General features: G+C 37.8%; 1 protein-coding gene across 6 annotated transcripts in view; it reads right to left on the bottom strand.

The window, feature by feature from the left end:
• Positions 1-545: 545 nt before the first annotated feature.
• Positions 546-20,666, bottom strand: part of TPX2 (TPX2 microtubule nucleation factor) — a 48,539-nt gene continuing 28,418 nt past the window's right edge. For 5 of the 6 annotated variants that reach the window (XM_037811954.1, XM_037811953.1, XM_037811955.1 and 2 more), the window contains 9 exons: positions 19,741-19,912; positions 17,256-17,394; positions 16,343-16,559; positions 9,644-9,739; positions 8,353-8,529; positions 7,856-8,002; positions 3,738-3,849; positions 2,858-3,045; positions 546-1,061 (listed from right to left, as the gene is read on the bottom strand). In XM_037811954.1, the coding sequence (XP_037667882.1) occupies positions 954-1,061; positions 2,858-3,045; positions 3,738-3,849; positions 7,856-8,002; positions 8,353-8,529; positions 9,644-9,739; positions 16,343-16,559; positions 17,256-17,394; positions 19,741-19,912 (1,356 nt within the window). In that variant the 3' untranslated portion in view covers positions 546-953. The remainder of the gene's footprint in view (positions 1,062-2,857; positions 3,046-3,737; positions 3,850-7,855; positions 8,003-8,352; positions 8,530-9,643; positions 9,740-16,342; positions 16,560-17,255; positions 17,395-19,740; positions 19,913-20,666) is intronic. The other variant, XM_037811952.1, reaches the window with a different exon arrangement.

The following is a 20,666-nucleotide window of genomic DNA, read 5'->3' as shown; positions in this document are numbered from 1 at the left end:
GAAGAAGGTGCAGAGATATACAACATATGGTTGGGTGGTGACTGGGAGAAAGTTAGCAAGATATGGGAGGATATTCTGACAAAAGAGAGAAAAGAAGTTACACAGGACTTTCCTCAAAGAAGAGCTTGTGGTTTTAAAAGTTCCTGGACCCACCTCTCAAACTAACCGTTTCCCCAGTAAGATGTGTCTGTCCTCCAAACGGGCTTGATAAATTTAAAAATATCAAACAAAATCAGAGAGGGGAAGACAAATATATTTATTCCAGACAAGGTCACTGGAAGACTTTTTAAATAAATGCTGCACTGTTATCAGTAACAACAGAAGGGAAAATGTGCCTTAACAGTAGCTCTGCCCAAAGCTTGCCGAATGGCTGCTGTGAGGTTTCCCCATCAGTCCTTGAAGTCTTCTTCCTCATTAGTGCAGTTACTGAGGCTTCCTGGCATCTTAGCAAAGGGCTCCTGAACTCTAAATTCATTTTGTGCAGAGAAAAGAATGAATCTGATATACTGACTGTTCCTCATTTAAACCATGACTTAAACCCTATCTCAATATTTAACTAACTTTATTTTCTGATTAAAATAGAACAAAAAAGGGGGGGACAGGAGAGGAGGCAATTGCGTTTACACTGTATTGATACAGAGACTTTAAATTCTAGTCAGAGAGTTAAGACCTACATTAAAGTCCAACTGACAGTTTAAAGAAAATCACTACATGGAGTCTGGTATAGACCAACATGAGTTGAGTCTCATTATTAGCTTCAGTAATGTAAGAAAATCATTCTCAACAAAACTGGGTCCACAGTTGTCAAGTACGCTCTGTCAGGCATGAGTAGGCAAAAGAGTCTGAGAAATGGGTTCTTTTGGTGCCCCAGCAAAAAAAAATGAAGGCTCCTGGTTTGACATAAAGAGCAGCTCCTCTTCCCAGGTGGTGCCTGCAGCTCCCAGCTGAGTTTATCAGTGGAATCGAGTGGAGAACTTGGGAGATACAGGCACAGTCAAAGGCTGGTCACTTGACTTTACCTCCACACCCTGGTACTTGCGTATTGGATTTGCCTTATGCACCTGCAAAGAAAAGAAAGAAAAAGTTACCCCAATGGATATGTTTAAAGAACTACACTTCCAGTTTTTTAATTTCCTTTTTGAGAAAATGATCATGTAGTTTTACAGATCCCAGTCACTAATTTTTAAAAAAAGAAGGCAACATGGAAGAATGGAAAAGCTTATGAGCTTCAGACCCAAGTTAAGTTTCTATTCAGGTAATCGTATATGCTGAGTCCCTCATCTTCCACTAAAGAATGTCAAACCTATCACCAGCGTGACTATTAATTATTAGGAAATAATGGAGCTGAACTCAATTGCAGCAGAGAAGAGTCAAAGTCTTAAGTTTACTGTCTCTTAACAGTCACCAAATGCATGGATGGACAAGGAAAACAAGACTTGGGAAGGGATACTAGAAGGAGGCATGGTCCCATCCATCCTTCCAGGTAGTCTAAACTCTATCTTGGATCAAGTCAGATTAGTACAGAACTAACCAGCATTGACTAGGTTGTGCTTTAGGACACTGCCATCAGCCTACATTAAGAATTGCTATGAGAAACAGTCCCAAGGTGGGGCCAAACACAAGACGGCAGGTACTAAGTGTTGAAGACAGATCAAAGAAGTTGAGGCTAGAAAACCTGCTGATCTGGTGTCTGTGAAGTGTATCATCTTTTCATCTGGTCAGGAAATGGTAGCCTGGTTTTTGCCGAGAGGCCACTCCCTCAAAGAGTGTCCCTAGAGCCTTCCTGTGGGCACAATCACCTCTACCTAGAGTTGTATCAGCTGCTGGCCTAGACAAAACCTTGACGACTTAAATATTTCTATATTCACCCTTTTTTATTAATCATATGACATTCCATCTAAAATTGTCTTCTTCCTCATTGATGCAGTTAATGTGGCTTGCTGCCCTACTACTGAAAGGGGTCCTTAAGGTGAACAAGATTTCTTTTTAGATAACTAACATTTAATCATTATGCTAGTGTCAGCATGGAGGATCATCATTTGGATCCAAATACACTGTAACTCTAAGAAGTTTGGGTCAAGTATTAAGAGGAAAAGAAAAATACAGTTGCCACACAATTCTCATGTCCTCTTTACCTACCTATGTATTTTTGTCTACTTGTAAAACATATCATTTGAGAGAGAAAATAGATAAGTGGTTGCTTAGGGCTAGGGTGAAAGGGGAGAGGAGGTGATAGCTAAAGGGTATGAGGTTTCTTTTTGGGGTGATAAAATTGTTCCAGAATTGACTCTGGTGACAGTAGTAAGTGTCTGTGAATATACTAAAAACTATTGAATTGTTCACTTTAAATGAGTGAATTGTATGGTATATGAATTGTATCTCAATAAAACTGTTAAAAACAAACTAATCAAAGCGCTCGTTCTTTATAAGCCCAGAAGAAAATGATCAAAAATAAATAAGTAAAATAAAAGATGTCCTCTATATAAAGACCCCTGGAAAACAATCTCTCTGAATTCAATATCAAGGAAAAAAGTATTTTTTGGACAACTGGCTATAGAAGATAGAACAATTGTTCTATCTCATGAGCATTGTGAGTTTGATAACCTACAGGTTGTCTCCTTAAAAAGAACCAAAATTATGGCCCATACTAAGTAGATACATGGCTCATAATGCATACATCTTTAGCCCCATTCATGTTGTGACTCTGTCACCACCCTTGGTTTGTTGTGTTTACCCCCTTTCACTTCTTGTCTCTGATGCATCCTTACTGGTCACCTTAGAACCTTTCTGAAACAAGGCATGGTAAACCAAAACAGAGACAACTCTATGTCAGTCAGTGCTCATGCTGCCCAGTTACCAGTTCCTTCCGTAGCCTGGCCAGCTCTTCCTTCTTCTGCTCTTCTTCCTGTTGCCTGGCCTCCTCCAACTGCTGAACTTTCTGGGCTTCTACCTCAGCCATTCTTTTCTCCAGCTCCTGCCGCTCCTTGGCTCTTTTCTCAGTGGCCAGCTGAAAAGGTTCCTGAACTAGAGAACCAGAAAGGCCCTCTGAGTACAGAAACAGAGAGAATATTGGTTCACAACATTATGCAGGACCTGCATAAACCTAGCTCCCATGGAGCCAACAAGTGATACAGACGTGCATGACAACAAACAGGCTGAGCTCTAAGGAAGCCCTGTCAGGAGAAAGGTGGGATGGAGAAAACCACACACAAAGCATCACAGAATTTTAAAAAGGCCCCTAGGAATCATCTAGCATAATTAGGAGAAAAGCAAGGCCCACAGAGTTAAAGTACCCTGCTCAAACTGACAGTGATTTCGAGAAAGGTATAGAAGAATCCCAATTTTCTGACCTCACACTAGGTGCTGAAGGAATCAAAATGTTTTATATCCGAGGCTTGCTTCAGTGATGGACTCCAGAAAGACCTTATAGCTCTCGCTCCCTCACTTACTTGCTACTCTACAGGTGGGGAGAGCCTATAATGGTTATGAAATGCCAGCTGCCACTGCTAAGGCTCCTGTTATATGACTCTGGCCAGAATACATTCTACCACTCAATATAGCTTCTGTGTCAACAAAGACAAAAGACTGGGTCTAGGGAAAGAAATGCTATACTATCTTCTCAAGTCAAATGCTCTGACTGACACAAATTGTACTGACTCAACAGAGTCATGGACATTCCCCCTAGGAAGTCTGACAATTCCAACCCAATCCCCCAAGAGTACACCACATAATACTACCAGCAACTGTTTTTTTCTCTTTCTTAGGAACAAAGGGTTCCTGGCAGATGACAGTGTTTGGACGAGCCTTGAAGCAAGCTGCTTCTTTCTGCTGCTTCAGTTCCTCTTCCAGCTATAAGAAAGAAAGTCAGTCAGATAAATAACTATACAACTTTCCATTACTACCACCTCAATAACTCAAGTTCTAATATTTTTGAACTGCTTCATCAATAAAGATAGATGATTTAATGTGAACTCCAGTTAAAACTTCTCAAGCAAACTTTCTAACAAATAGATCAGACTAACACCATCTGAATCCACTGAGAACTAGAAAGTATCTTTAAGATACTTTTAAGACCCATCTTAAATCACACACAAAACAGCTAGACTTTATAAACCCTCTGAAGTGAATCTATACAATATCACCTATAAAATATACCTCTCCTCAAACCAAAATAACCTAACCAGAATTTAGTCAAGTCTGTAGATAAAACTATCCAGATAAGCAAACTGTGGTACATCTATACAATAGAATATTTCCCAGTGATAAAAAGAAATCAGTTATCAAGCAGCAAAAAGACATAGAGGAACCTTAAATGCATACTCCTAAGTGAAAGAGCCAGTCTGAACAGGTTACATATTGTATGTTTCTAACTATATGACATTCTGGAAAATGCAGAACTACAGAAACAGTAAAAAGAGCAGTGGTTACCAGGGGCTTGGGAGGAAGGGAGAGGGGAAAGGATGAGGACAGGGCATTTTTAGGACAGTGGAACTATTCTGTATGATACTGTATGATAGATACATGACATTATTCATTTGTCAAAACCCGTAGAACTGTACAACACAAAGAGTGAGTCCTAAGGTAAACTGTGAAATTTAGTTACTAATAATGTATCAGGACTGCTTCACCAAAGTAGTTGTTTAAGGCATGTAACCCACAGAGTACCACTACAAATACAAATAAGTGTTTGCTTGATATACTTCTAAGGTATGACACTGGTACAAAGAAATAACAACAGAGTGGTATATGGAAAAACTACCCATAACATATTAGAGACTATATTTAATAGGACTACCTTACCAGCACTACACTAATACTAGGCATGAATATTAGCAGCTGATAAGAGCTCTGGGATGTTTTATGTTAATTGTTTAAAATTGAGAGTGACTATTATTGTACAACTAAGTGAAGATAATTTGAGACACTGATTGTTTATCTTGGACAGAATATATGCCATGTGAAATTAGGAACCTCCACGTAGTAAGTCAAGCCCTGGATCTTGAGGCCTACTCTTGTGAAACTTAGGGCTGTAAATGGGAGGCTAAGCCTTCCTATAATTATTCCTAAGAGGCATCTCCAGAGAACCTCTTTTGTTGCTCAAATGTGGCCTTTCACTCTCTAAGCCCAATTCAGCAAATAAATCCATTAACTTCCTTTCTATGTGGGACATGTCTCCCAGGGAAGTGAATCTCCCTGGTGATGTGGGACACAACTCCCAGGAATGAGCCTGGCCCTGGCATTGAGGGATTAAGCCTTCTTGACCAAAAGGGGGAAAAGAAAGGTAACAAAATAAGGTTACAGTGGCTAAGAGATCTCAAGTAGAGTCAAGAGACTATCCTGGAGGTTAGTCTTATGCAAGCTCCAGCTAGACATCCCAAATGACCACAATATGCCAAGCCCTAACCAACAGTAGTCCCGAAATACCTAGGTCCCTATCTGAGAGTCTATAAAATTTCCACTCACTAAGTTTAACTCTCAGAAACTTAAATCCACCAGAGTGTCCCAATGCCAGATAAGTCCTAAAATCAGAGGCAATCGCCTCTTTAAGAACAACAACCAGATGCAGCACCCTTCTCCATAATGTCAACACCCCTTTTCAATATGAACGAGTTAGGGTGCTCACTGCCTAAACACCCCTGAAGATTGAAAAAGTGATTAAATGAAAGGAAGGGTCCTCAATAGACAAGATAGGATTTAACAAAGGATTACCAATACTGAATCTTTATATATATATTTTTCAGATGCTAGGGTATTACAATAGTTCGAAGAAAATAACTGAAATGGTGCAACTGTAACCCATAACATTCTTTGAAATTACCTATATAACTACTTGTTAAATTGTACTTTGAAAGTTATCACCTTTCTGTATATATGTTATATTTCGCGATAAGGAAATAACTGAAATTGTGGAACTGTAACCATATCATTCTTTGAAATTTGTTCTCTAACTACTTGCTAAATAGTACTCTGAAAGTTATCACTGTTATGTATATATGTTAAATTTCACAATTAAAAATGTATTTAAAAAAATTGCTTCATATACCAAACTAATGCAAAATAGTAATAATAGGGGAAACTGTGGGGTGGGGAAGAGGTATATGAGAACTCTCAGTACTTTCTGAGCAACTTTTCTGTAAACCTAAAATTAAAGTCTGTTAAAAAATTATTGGAGATTTGGGAATATCTGAATGCTGAGTATTCGTCAATAACAAGGAATCACTGTTAATTTTTTAAGTGTGATAATATGATAGTTATGTTTATTTTTTTTTAAATACTTATTTTCTAATGATACATGCTGAAGTATTTTTTGGATAATATAAAAATATCTAGGATTTTTTTCAAAATAATCCTGTGTAGGATTATTTTCAAAATATCCAGCATAGGCATAAGAAGTAAGATGTATAGAAGAAATAAAATTTTCTGTGTTTTGATCATTATAGAACCAGGTGATGGGTTCATGGAAGTTCATTATACTCCTCTCTCTAATTTTGTATATGTCTCAAAAACTTTAAAAAATCTTTTATTATGCAAAATAATCCATGCAGACGCTTTGTATCTTGGTCCTGAGAAAGGAAGATTCACTACTACTTCCAAAGCAACAGTCCTAAATTCTGCTAGAGAATAATGCCAACACAGGACCTCAGTTCAGTCATGTAGCAATCACATCGCTTGGGCTTCAAGAGGGGTGAGTTCCTACAAACAAGGATTAGTCCAGACCTCCTTCTGAACAGAGTTCAGAATCAGTGATTGTACTGGGCTGAATAGTGTCTCCCCAAAATCCATGTCCACTGGAAACAAGGAATGTGACTTTATTTGGAAATGAGGTCTTTGCAGATGGAATTAGCTAAGTGCAGTCATACTGGATTAGAATGAGCCCTAACTCCAATTAGCTTCATTATAAAAAGAGGACAGAACACACAGAGACAAACACACAGGGAGAAGGCCAATGTAATGATGGATGCAGAAAGATCAGAATCATGTGTCTACAAATCAAGGGATGACAAAGATTGTTGGTGACCTCCAAAAACTAGGAAGAGGTAAGAAACAATTCTTTCCCAAAGCCTTCAGAGGGAGCACAGCCCTGCTGATACCTCTTATTTCAGACTTCTAGCCTCCAGAACCATGAGAGAATAAATTTCTGTTTAAGCCATGCAATTTGTAGTCATTTGTTATGGTAGCCCCAGGAAATTAAAACAGATGACATAAAAATACTGACAAACTTTAAGGATTCAAGAGAATTATTTTCCAGATAGGTCAGACTTAGATCTCAATTAAACCAGCCAACAACTACTTAATTGCTTTTAATCACTGTCATCTATAAAGAGCAAAAAGCGCACCATGATGAGAAAACGCAAACCATTCTGAGAATCTGTTCTCACCAGACTGTTTCTCGTCAAAGCACCAACAGAAAGGAGCAAACATTTAATGAATGAGTCTAATAGACAGGATGGATGAGATCTTGAAGAGACTCTTGACTCAAAAATGCCTGTCCCTCTTTAGCGTTTCCCAGATGATTACTTAGAACAGGGGTTAGCAAACTTCAGCCTCAGGAAGAATCTGGTTTGCAATTTGCTTTTGTATGGCCTTTAAGTTAAGAATGGTTTTGACAGTTTTAAAGGGTCAAAAACACACAGACAGAATATGTGACAGAGACAATATGTAACCCACAAAATCTAAAAATTTACTATTTGGCCCTTTACAGAAAAATTTTGCTGATTCCTGATTCAGAAGTGAGAGTCTCTGAAATAATCCAATATGTGAGTTTCCAAATGAATTTTCAGTGTAATGCCTGCTCTAACAAACTAATCAACAAATCAAACAATTAATAATTTTGGCTACTCTCCTCATTCCCCACCTGGTACTTCCAAGTCTGTGCCTTCATAGCACCTCTTTTGTCAGTTTCCAAACTAAACGGCTCAATCTGGGTTACATTCTTCACCACCTTCTCTGGCAAGTTAATGGTGTCAAAATGAGGCAAGGGAAGAGCCTTGAACTTGGGAACCTAAATTGAAAAGAAAACATGAGATTTAAGATAATGCCTCTGTAGCCAGAAAGCAATCGCTGCTCCAGAATATTTCTATAAATGTGAAAAACAGGAAAGGCCAGTCAGTTTTCAAAGTGGTATTCCTTTTGGGGCTCAAAAGGAAATCCAGGTTTTCCTCCCTATAGTGCCAATAACTAAAATTCCTTATCCAGAATTGTTATTAAAATTATTTGCCCTATTTAGACTTGGTAGAGCTCTTAGAGAGATCAAACGAAGTCAGTGATATTATAGTTAAAAGTACTACAAAAAGATTATCTTTGAGAGATCAAAAAGCAGTATAGCCTATGTGTACAAATAGAAACACCTACTTCCCCTTTCTGCAGTTCTTTGATTTTCTTCTCCTTCTGCAGCTGACGTTCTTTGTCCCGGGAATCAAAGGAGAAAGGGCATATTTCCACAGTTCTTGCCTCTGGGATTTGGGGCTTAAAAGGCACCCCATAATGTGGCACAGGTTGAGCTCGTATTACCACTGGCTCCTCTTCTTCCTAAGGGAAAAAATGCAGTTTAGAAAAATGCAGTCTATCCTACATTCTCAGAACGTGGAATTAAGACATTATATGAGTGTTTGTCTTATAAAAAAAAACTCTTCAGCAAAAGGAAGAATGCAATAACAACAATAAACACCAAAAATCAAGACATTATATGAAGACAGTCATTAATTAAGGCAAGTCACTCAACCTATTAGGTGCCTTAGCTTCCTTTCCATCAAAGGGGATAATACCTAAGTCACAGTCACCTACCACCTGACAGGGGTCAGACCAACGTATAAGCTTATGGCAGAGCACTAACAAAACTATCCTTAAAGGATCTAAAGATTTTCACAGGGAAGTTTTAAAAACTAAAGAAGATCATTGTGAATAAAATGAAGAACAGGAGAAAGGCATGAAGACAAGCATATTACTTTAGCCTCTTGTTTGACCTGGCCTCCAGACTCCACTAAAACATGTGACTGGGAATTAATGGTTGACAATCCCAGAATAGGACTACGTAAATTGCTTGGGTTCAAACTGGTAACATAAGATTACTGGGTATTTTAGTTTCAAATGAACCTATAAAAAGGCTTATGCTTGGGATCTGCTATAAAATTACCCTAACTCTAGATATTTATAGATAAAATGGTAGGTGTAACAAGAAACTAGCCTGATCAATGACAGTTTATGTATTCCAATTTCATGAACCATCACCACAGAGTCACCTTTGCAACTCTGGGTTAATGGAGACAGTACAGGGCAAATGTAACTGCTTAGTATAAATTCTAAAAGTTCTTCTCTGAATAGTAACAATAACTTAAGCAAAATATGGTGCATGTAAAAAAGACAGGATTATTTTCAATGCTATAGAGATATACAAGCCTCCAATGCCTAACCCTCCCTCAGTTTCCAAAAGTTGCAACCAATTATCACTGAGAGCTTGAGGATTTACACCCTTATTATCTACTTTGCTCTCGGAAGAGCAAAATGATAATCAAATCTTCATATTCACGCTTAAAGACAACTCTAGACAAGAGTGGTTGGCTTTGAATCCAATAAATTTAAGAAAGGATAATGTTTAGATTGATATGCAGAAGGAAAAAGAAATTCCTTGCTCCCAGGAAATCACCTCATCTTCTTTGGTGAGCACACGGATTCTATTCTTCAAAGCAAAGGCTGGTGACTTGGGGACGGTGATTGGAAGTACCTTCTTTTCAGGAACACCCTGGAAAGAGTAAGCAACTCAATTAGACATCCCAGAACAACCCCTACAAGGCTATAAATTCCTTGTGGAATAGAATACTGATGCCTGGCACTGTATTGCCACACACACATAAATAAGTATGCATGTCTGCATGTGTATATTTAAGATTAAATGAATGAGCATGCAACCTGAAGATTAAACCCTCCCTTAAAGGGAAGTTCATATACTAGGATAAAAAAAAGCTGGTATATCTATTCTCTTAAACCTAACCCTATTCTACAATGAGAACTTATTCAAAAACATTACCCTCAAAAGTCAAAGGTCAAATAGGAAAATGTATTGGACAAAGGGTTGTTGAATTTCCCTTTGGCAAATAAATGGGCAAAGAACAAGCAGTTCTCTAAGATGTATAAGAGTCTCAATCTCATTAATAATTTTTTAAAAATGCAAATTAAAACAAGATATTTTTTACCTATAAGACTGAGTAATATTTGAAAGACTGATTAATACCAGTGTTGGCATATATGAAGACAAATGGGCACTCACATACTTTTTGGTAAGAGTTTAAAGTATAAATTGGTACAGGCTTTGGGAATTATCTATTAAATCTTAAATGGTTACACCTTTTCAACCAAAATAACTCTTCTAGTATTTAATCTCTTGCTTAATTTTATTTTATTTTTAGGCATATGTTCAATACAACATTTTTCAAAAGAGTAAAAAACAGCAAGTAACAATTAAGAAAGGATTCTTAAGTTGTGGTACAATAGAGTATCATACAGTCATTAAAAAGAACAGTTACTTTTTTAATTATTAATTTTTATTAATATTCAAAAGTAGCACAAGGAATACATTAATAGAGATTTGGTGGTAGTGATGGAGATCTTGTTTAGCTTTGTATTTTAGGGGGAGAAAATAAAATCAGAGGTTTGCTGGCTCAATTTGAATACTGAAGCTCACAGAAGAAGGATGATCATTGTTGAAATGGAACATGCTCTCCAGAGCGGGTTTTTAGTGACAGAAGATGAGCTATGGAGGGAGATTATGTGAAAACCCCCAAAGCTTGTCTATAATGGTTTGACTTGACAACTCTACCATTCACCTGTAAAATTGTTATTGTTATCTTAGATACTTTTGGTTATTAAATTGGATATTTTAGTTAAGCCATCTTGAGTTGACATTTAATAATTCATTTAGGAGTCATGCACAGAATATTATCTTGCTCACCAAATCCAAGATGAACCAAATTAGTTTTGTGCACTAAAAAGATCTTGATAAGAGTTTCTGTTCCTCTCCTTGCTACCTCCACCCTATCCTTCTTTCCTCCTCTTCTCCTCCCCTCATCTCTCTCCCTCTTCCTGTTTTCCTCTCCTCCTGTTACAGTCAGATGCAAGTCTCCTAGTCTTGCTTGTCCTCTCCAGCAAAGATAGATGCCTGGTCATGGTTTAAGGCTGTGGCTTTAAGCCTACTGGGTGCTGTCTCAAAACTGCAGAATGTGGGTGAGCCAGAATCTTTTTTTCCTTTAGTGCAATTGACGGTCTCTCAATTTAGGTGGCCTCTGATTAGATATCTTCCATGTACCCTCCCTTTAGAAGGAATTTTGCCTTTGTAAAGCCTGCACCAATAAAACCTTCAATGAAATAAAAAATCATGACCTTGCAGTGGTTAAGGCTATTTGTGGTAGGGCGACTATTTAGCCACAAGCTCTGAGATTCCCTAACACATGCCCATCTGGCCCAGAAGGTAGAGCCGCCAGACCCTGATCCTCCTTTGGCTATGGTACAGGCAATGCTATGTTTCCCACCACCCATTCTTGTGCATTCACGACTCATCAAGGGTGAAAAGGAGAGGAACAGAGAATTCACAGCTACAATGAAGCTAGAAGCAGCAGTAGGTAGGCAAAACTGTGTGGTACAGCATATGCACAGTTCATGCCTTCTCTTCACACCTCCAAATACAACAGGACTCCCTGTCAAACTCAAGCTTGGGAATGCAGGTTTCCGAGGAATACTTCCACCTGATGGTCCACCTCCCAGAACATTGCCTCTAGGAAAGAGCATCAGGCCAGACTGGGAAGGCACATGTTGCCTCAGATGAAGAACAGTTAATTTTTATTACTGACATAGAACAACAGTGTCCATAATTTGAGGGGACGGGGGCACCTGCTGAAACAGAGAATGATAATTTCGTGTGTTTTAAAAATGTATATATAATTAATCTAAGCATAGAAAGTAAAATCTGGAAAGAACACCAAACTCTAACTCTTATATCTCTTTGTGGGTAGTTTAAGAGAGGAATATAATTGTCCATATTCCACAATTCTAATACATTCAACTATTTATGAAGAATATTTCCTTCAAAGGTCCTAATGCACTGTCAACATTTCAAATTATTACAGATTGAATTATGTGTATCATACTGTGCACGTAATTCCAAATGAATACATTTTATTCAGAAAGCTATTTCGTAAGCATTTTCCGATTCTAAGAGCTGTTATACTCTACCACAAATTTGGCAATGAATCTTAACTACAAAGTGGTATCTCTTGGGCTATTGTTTTGAATGAAGTGTATGATCAAACCAATTTAATTTTTAAAAACAAAAATCAAAACTACACTGAGACATCCTCAAACTGTTTATTTATCATACTCAATCCACATCTGCCCCTCATCAGTTCTCTATTCTGCTTCCTTTCTAGCTCTTCTCTGCCATACTACAGGCCCATATCATCTGTTGGTTGCCTGTATCATTCCACTAGGCTCCTCACAGTCTTTTAGCTTCTCATCTTATTTGTCCAATTTATCTTCTATATACAGTCAGAATTATTTTTCTAAAGCACATCTGATCAAGTTACTTTCTGACTTAAAATTCTTCATTGGCTTCTACTGCCTACCTATAACAGTATTAACAAACAAGTTCCTTAGCATAAAATATAAGGAGCTTCATAATCTGGTACACTGTCTTATCCCTTGCCCCACCTTACACATCATCCTCCAACTACAATGAACTGCCAGCAACTCCTGAATGTACCACTGATTCTTATCTCAATACCTTCGCTTGCGCTCTGTCTCTGAAATGTCCCGACTACTTTGAAGTACTGAGTCCATCTTTTCAAACCTCCACTGAAGCATCTCTTGTTTTATAAAGCCTTTCAATAGATCTACAGAACTGACTCCACTCTCCCCTATATATAGGTCTACCATTGGATGGGGAGTGACAGTGGCAGACAGGTAAGCAGCACTCAGGCTCTGGGAGGCAGACTCTTCTGTTCTGCTATAGGAGCCCAAGACTAGAAGTTAAGAGACCCAAGTTCTAATCCCAGTTCTGACATCAACTTACAGAAACATTTCTATGGGGAAACTACATTCCCCTTTCAAAGCCTCCCTTTCTGAAAAATGAGAGGGAAGAACAGATATATCCAATACCTCCTTCTAGGCTTTCCTTCTCTAGGAGCAAGAGTTGAAGTGAAATCACTGAAAATTTTCGTAGGAAGAGCTGGAAACAACCAATGTCAAACTCAAAAACCATGTTTGCCAAAATAAACAATGATAACAGCACTACAGGGTAGAAAAGCATAATGCTTAGGAGATGGGCGGCTCAAATCCTGGTTCTTTCTCTTGCTAAACATCTCAATTTCTGTTCTCTCAGCTGAAAAACAGGGATAAGAACAGAACTTACCTCTTAGAGCTTTATATAAGTATTATCTATTATGTTGTCATTATTCATGGCAAGAAGTTCTGGTTTCCCATTTATATAGTTACTTAAAAATTCCCTTTAAAGTTACTTTAAGTTAAAAAAAAAAAGTGAGTTGATTTAAAAAATATATAAAAAATATATAAAATGAATATCGGTATATGAGATACAAAGATACAGTACAAATCAAGAGGGTGGTATGTGAATTAAAAAACAAAACAAAACAAAACAACAGAAACTTACAAGAGGGGAAAACCAGAAGCTTGGAAAAAAAGATGTTATTAAAAGTAAGGTGTCAAATTAACTCAAAAATTTTAAAAAGTAAGGTGCTGACCCTGAGTGAGTCTGAAGTATTTGGAGACTGTAATTGGTCACTAAGTTTCCCTGCACCTTTATACTTGCAATGAATTTGCTGCTTGGGTGAAGACAAGAGCCCAGCCTCCCTGAAATAAGGGGAGGCTGAGAAAGCAAACACAATGAAAAATCATGCCAGAATAGTGGACAAGGCAGTGCTTATATATAAGTTATTGTTTTCATACGGATGTGGATAAGAGAAATGCAAAAAGGGTTAAAATTAAATTAAATAAAAAAAAAAGTAAGGTGCCAAATGAATGTTACAGAAGCCTTGGGGAAGATATTTCTCTTCTCTGGGCCTCTGTCTTCTTATACGTAAAATGAAAACATTGAGGCCTTCTGGCTCCAAGATTCTGAGGTTTGCAAATAACCTACACTTCCCCTGCTGTATACAGAACACTGCTTTCTCAGTGGGTAGTGACAAAGAAAGAACAGCTGCAGGAGACTAACCACTTGGGTGAGGGAGGGGGAGGTTTCTTTAGAAGTTTATTTTGACAGCATTTGACCTAAGTACATGTGCCTCACAGCAAAAGAAAAAAGAAAAAAAAGCACTGTGAATAGAAGAGAGGTTTCATACACAGAGAGCTCTCAACTGAAAGAGGGAGTGGGGAGGGGAAAGAAGCATTATCTATTATCACACACTTTTTAAAAAAGTGTGGAAAATATAACTTCAGGTCACTTGTGACTTATGTAAGAAACCAGAATAAACAAAATTAGGAACCAAGTCCAGGGTATATATTGATACATAGTTTCACCTAAAACCAGCAACGCTAAAGGGAAGCAAAAAGACAGACAGAAAAACATGGACTTCTAGTACCTAGACACAAGTCAATTCAAATGGGTGGGAAGGCAGGGTTTCCCATCTGCATGGAAATATATCTTAAAAACACCTTCACCCGGCAGGTGAACTCACTGCCCTCCTCCCCCCATGGGACACAACTCCCAGGAGTGGAAATCTCCCTGTCAACATGGGATGTGACTCTCGGGCATGAGCCTGGAACTGGCATTGTGGGAGAGGATCTTCTTGACCAAAAAGGGGGAAGCGAAATGGAACAAAATAAAGTTTCAGTGGCTGAGAGATTTCAAACGGAGTCGAAAGGTCACTATGGAGGGGATTCTAACGTGCAAAATAGATGTCCCTCTTTAGTTTTTAGTATATTGGAATAGCTAGAAGGAAATACCTGTCGGACTGCAACCCAGTAGCCTTGATTCTTGAAGGCAATTGTATAACTATGTAGCTACATGGTGTGACTAAGAGTGAAAACCTTGTGGCTCACACTCCCTTTGTCCAATGTATGGACAGATGAGTAGAAAAATGGGGATAAAAACTAAATGAAGAATATGGTGGGGTGTGGGAATGGAGTGTTTTAAGTGTCCTTTTTTTAATTTAATGTTTATTTTTTTATTTTTAGAATGAGAAAAATGTTCAAAGGCTGATTTTGGTGATGAATGCACAACTATATGATGGTACAGTGAATTGTACTGTGATCGTACACTGTGGATGATTATAGGTTATGTGAATATACCTCAATAAAACTGTAAAACAACAACAACAACACCTTCACCACTTAAACAGGTGCTTTCTACTTTTATTTCTGATTGTGGCATCTCTTCCTGACAGCACGTTTTCTATAAAATAATGACTATGAGCCCATCAAACTAACAACCCACTTTTCTAGTTTCCAGTTATTCCCCTTTCTATATTTCTTTTCTCTAGCTAATCAATGTACTCACAATTCCCAGTAGCTGTCCCTTGTTTCCCACCTTCAGGCTCTTTCGCATGTTTCTCCTGCTGCCTGGAATGCTCTACCTCATCAATTCTGCAAATCCAAATTCTAGCACATATTAGAGAGGCAGTATAATGTGTTAACAGCCAGAGTACCTGGATTCTCATCCTTGTTCCACCATTTACTAGATGATAACTAAAGTTACTCATCTGAAGGAGTTGTGATTAAAATTCATGAGCTAATATAATATATATTTTTTAATCAACTGTAACAAAGGTACCCCACTAATGCAAAATGTTAATAATAGGGAAAATTGTGTGTGTGAGGAGGTGGTATACAGGAACTCTGCACTTTCTGCATGATTTTTTCCATAAACCTACAAGTGCTCTAATACAATTTTTTTTTTTTAATTAATGGGCTAATATTTGAAAAGTGTTTACAGGAGTGCCTGGAACATAGTAAAAGTATCAGCAATGATACTAAGGATTATTATTACTTCTACTACACAATGTCAAGGCTCAAGTCAAATGCTGCCTCCTCGACAAACCATTACCTGAACCTTCTATCTGGAAGAAATCATTCTCTCATCTGAACTCCTATCATGCATTTAATTGTCATCGCTCTCAGAACACTTCTGTCTCATTTTATTTTATTTACATACATTGTCTCCCCTAATGGACTTTGGTTTCTTGAGAGCACAATCTACTCCTGATACGTCTCTTTTCCACCTACAGCTCCTAACATGACTCTTTGCTCATAGTATCTACTCAGACATTTGTGAATGGACAGATACTTGGTCATGAACAAGACACTTCTGTCAGCAAGCACAGCCTTAACCACAATATCTTACCACAACATCTTCCAGGATCTTAGTAGGGCAGGGTCTGGAATGGAATTCAAAGTGTTCATCCTCTGATTTCTTCCTTGACTCTCGTTCCTGGATCCTTTTCTCAATTTCTAAATCAAAGCCAACAGGCTGAGTAGGTGGCTTCACAGCTGGTTTCTTAGGCAATATGGGCCCACCTTCAAGAATTCTAGGATCAATTTCACGTGCTTTGAATTTATATCTGTGAAGTGGGAGGTTAAATGACAATCACAAAAAAAATTTTTTAAAGAAAATGAAAACTATATAAAGTAGGCCAAAACAAGAAAAATACAAAACCAGAAAACCAGTAATCACTATGATTATACATCATGTATGGCAAAATTTCAACTCTCTCCACCGCCATTATCTCTACTACTACAGCAAAGAATTAATGAGACAGTCTTAATATTCACATCCCTTTAAAGATTAGAGGTTCTCTTCACACAATTTCTCCCTCTCAAAAGAAGCACAAAAAGGAATGGATAAAGGATATAGGAGATAGACTCCAGTCCTAATCACATTAACTTCCAGTTTCTTCCACTGATAATAGCGGTTAACAATCCCTTGGGTAACCATAAAGGGGTGGGTTCTACCTAAACTAATCTCAGAGGACACTTCCTAATGGTCTTCTTAAATGAAATTTTAAGTTTCTCTGCCCAACTTCTGCATTAATTTTGTTTTTGTTTTAACCAATACATACTGTAGAACATCTCTACATTCTCACCTTCAGTCCTTTAGTCATAGAGGCAGGGGCACACATGCAGAGCTTGCAGAGCCTGCAACTCAAATGCTGTAAATTTCCATGGAAAGAAAAATAGCAACTGTCCTCCCTTATAGAACTGAGAAGAAAATGATAGGTTCTTAGAACTCTTCCTCAAATATTCCCAGAGGGACTTACTGTTGTAGTTTCTCAAGTTCCTCAGCTTCCTGATCAGCTGCACTTTTGCAGGTCACAGGTCTTGCACGGTGTTTGGTTTGCAGTTTAGGAGTCTGTGGGTCTCTGCAGATCTTGGCCACAGCTTTGGAGGGTAAGAGGCCTGCAAACAGAGATCACTGACAATCACAGTCACCTAACTCCCCAAAGACCAGTTTACCTGTAAGTAGTGACTCAATCAAGCAGCCCAGAGATGGATAAACAAACCACAGAGTCGTTGGTCCTCTACATTCAGCTCAGCTCCTATCAGTCAGGCCTGGCAAAATTCAGTCCCTTCTTCCCTATCACTCTTTATTGAGGGGTATGGTGGTCTTTGGATAAACTTTCTATCACCTTCTGAACACAAACTCCAGTCACGTCTGATGGAGATGTACTTTTTTATTTTTGATGCCAACTATTTTGATTGTTATTGACAAATAAGATTTTTGCTTATCCCATCTTTAAAATAAGGCTTTTCTAAAGATGAAGTAATTATTACTAATTTTATCAACTCCCTAAATGCATCTACATCAAAGCATCAAGGCCACTTCTCAGAGAAAGTCAAATAGAGAAAAGAAAAATCTACATCAAAGCATCTATATTAAGACCACCACCACCACTCACAGAAAATAAATTACTGATTTACCTGGACAGGGGCAACCTAGTCAATTTGCATAATTATTTAGAATTATAAATTCCTCTAATTTAAATCTTATCATAAGACAATGGGAGGCAGAAAATCAAATCTATTTATTCTAGAAATAAGTCATGCTTCAAAGATACACATAACCAACATTTAGTTGTAATTGCACAATGTTTTTTTTAAAAATTACAGAACACTATTTTTCTTGATATTCACTGGGACCAGATTTTAAGAGCAGGGTATATCATGTATTACTTGCAAAGTTAAATTTATATCAAACTACAACCCAGAACCCATGAATCTCGAAGACAATTGTATAAAAATGTAGCTTATGAGGGGTGACAATGGGATTGGGAAAGCCATAAGGACCACACTCCACTTTGTCTAGTTTATGGACGGATGAGTAGAAAAATAGGGGAAGGAAACAAACAAACAGACAAAGGTACCCAGTGTTCTTTTTTACTTTAATTGTTCTTTTTCATTTTAATTATTATTCTTGTTATTTTTGTATGTGTGCTAATGAAGGTGTCAGGGATTGATTTAGGTGATGAATGTACAACTATGTAATGGTACTGTGAACAATCAAATGTACGATTTGTTTTGTATGACTGCGTGGTATGTGAATATATCTCAATAAAATGAAGATTAAAAAAAATAGATTGGGGTGATGAATGCATAACTACATGATGGTACTGTGAACAGTTGATTTACACCATGGATGATTGTATGGTATGTGAATATATCTCAATAAAACTGAATTTAATTAAAAAAAAAAAAAAAAAGACAACCCAATTAAAAAAAAAAAAAAAAAAGTTAAGTTTAACATTTAAATCATTTTGGCCAGTAGAACATAATGAGAATATTGAGAAATACTATACTTCAAGAAAGGTATCTGGCTAAATAATGCCTATTCAAAGGCTGAAAAAATTTAGGGTGCCTCAAAGGCAAAACAACTAGATTCTGCCTTATCTAGAAGCTAGCTTTATATTCTTGACAATGTATCTCCTCTGCTCCTCAAACTTCTTAACCTTCCCTCTGTAGTAGGTTCTTTTCACTAAGAATGAAGCTACTAAATTAGAATTTCTTCCTCTGCTCACCACTAAATCTAGAAATCCACCAGTATTTGCACGCATTCCTCTCAATCTTCTATGCTCACTTCAAAGAACAATCATCCACCTGTGCTAAGGGTCCTTATCCTACCTGCCTGCTCAGGGACTTAATCCCACTGGTTATCTCCTCTCTCTCCTATATCTTCAGCTTCTTTATCTCTGCCAGGTACTTCTCAGCATTCAGACATGCTGTACCTATCTCCTGCTCCTCTGCCCCTCACATATCCCTCCACACTCACAGTACTTACCATAATGTTTGTCTCTTTCATTGAATTAAAAACTTGATGTCAAGTAGCACCAAGTTCATTTTGTTCACTTGTATATCCCCTGCACTCAGCACAGTGCCTGGCTTGTAGTAGTAAAAAAAACTGCTAAATTGCTGAATAAAAAGCATACAATATTGAATGAAATGTCTTCATTCATTTTCTACTGGCAAGTAAATGCACTGTGACACTTTGAAACATGGTAAATACATCCTTAACATGTACTGACTCAGGTTACCTTGATCCCCCTTGCCAATTACTGATCAGAGGATCAAGATGGTTGGTGGGTATAAGTGGACAGATAGCTGCATGGTTTGAGAAAGGCTGAGCTACATATCAGCTGTATGCATATATTCTAGTTCAAAAGTTAGGATTTCAACTAAAGGCACAACCATGCCTAAGATTTAGAGCAAAGGGAATTCTAGGGTTATCTAAGATATTGACAGGGAACTTACTAATATCATCCTTCTTGCTCCTCAAGTGATATCTGTTAGGGGTTCGTTTATGGAAGGCTTCGACTTGCTGTGCAAGGGACACATACGAAGAAGCTGCTTCATCAAATGTTCTTTTCTTTCCTTGGGACAGGTTGAAGGGCTTAATAATGGTGCATCCCTTAGTCACTCGGGCCTGTAAACAAGAGAGGTTCCCCAAATGAAATGTCAGAAGAATTCAGATCTACCACAAGCCACAGAGGATCAAAGAAAAAGGGTCTGTGTAAAGCCAAGATTAGTCCTCTTAAGATTATCAGTCCTAGAAAAAGGGTTATCACCTTTCCATCTCTTAAAAAAAGGAACAAGAGATCTAGCACCTAACAAATTCAGTCTGCTCTACAATTACAAAAGGTGATTTTGCCAACATGTTTTAAAGGATTCAAGAGCAAGCTTTCTTAGAATTAGAAGGGAAAAAAAAATGCTGCAAAGGCATCCCGTTCCCAAACCCATTCAGAAAGAACAGCTGGGCTTCTAGGTTTGGAGCAGGTCAGACAGCTGCCTGAATCAGAATCTCTCTACAAATCCTCCCAAAAACGGACTGAAGAAGCCTACTCCTTGGTTCATTAATTTTGATGTAATTAGTATCTGACTGGAAACAAAGTCTTCAAGGGCTACATCTCAAAGAAAGAAGCACAATTCCAGAGTTTAAGACCGAAAAGAACTGACTTCAACTAATGATGATGCTGACTGAAAGGCAAGTAGAAAATACTAGCACTATAATTTTTATTTAGGATTATTACAGTTTTGTTAATGCTTTGGTAACCAAATTGTACAAAATTTGAGCGGTCTGCCCCAATGTCTGCTGTCCCATAAATCCTGTTACATCTGGCAGATAACTTTGCAGACATAGGTTTTTCTAAGAATGTTTTTTTAATAGCAGAAATGCCTAT

Source organism: Choloepus didactylus, chromosome 19, assembly GCF_015220235.1.
Source record: "Choloepus didactylus isolate mChoDid1 chromosome 19, mChoDid1.pri, whole genome shotgun sequence".
Lineage (NCBI taxonomy): Eukaryota > Metazoa > Chordata > Mammalia > Pilosa > Megalonychidae > Choloepus > Choloepus didactylus.
Note: the sequence above shows the minus strand (reverse complement) of the source record. Positions and strands in the feature narration are given on the sequence as shown.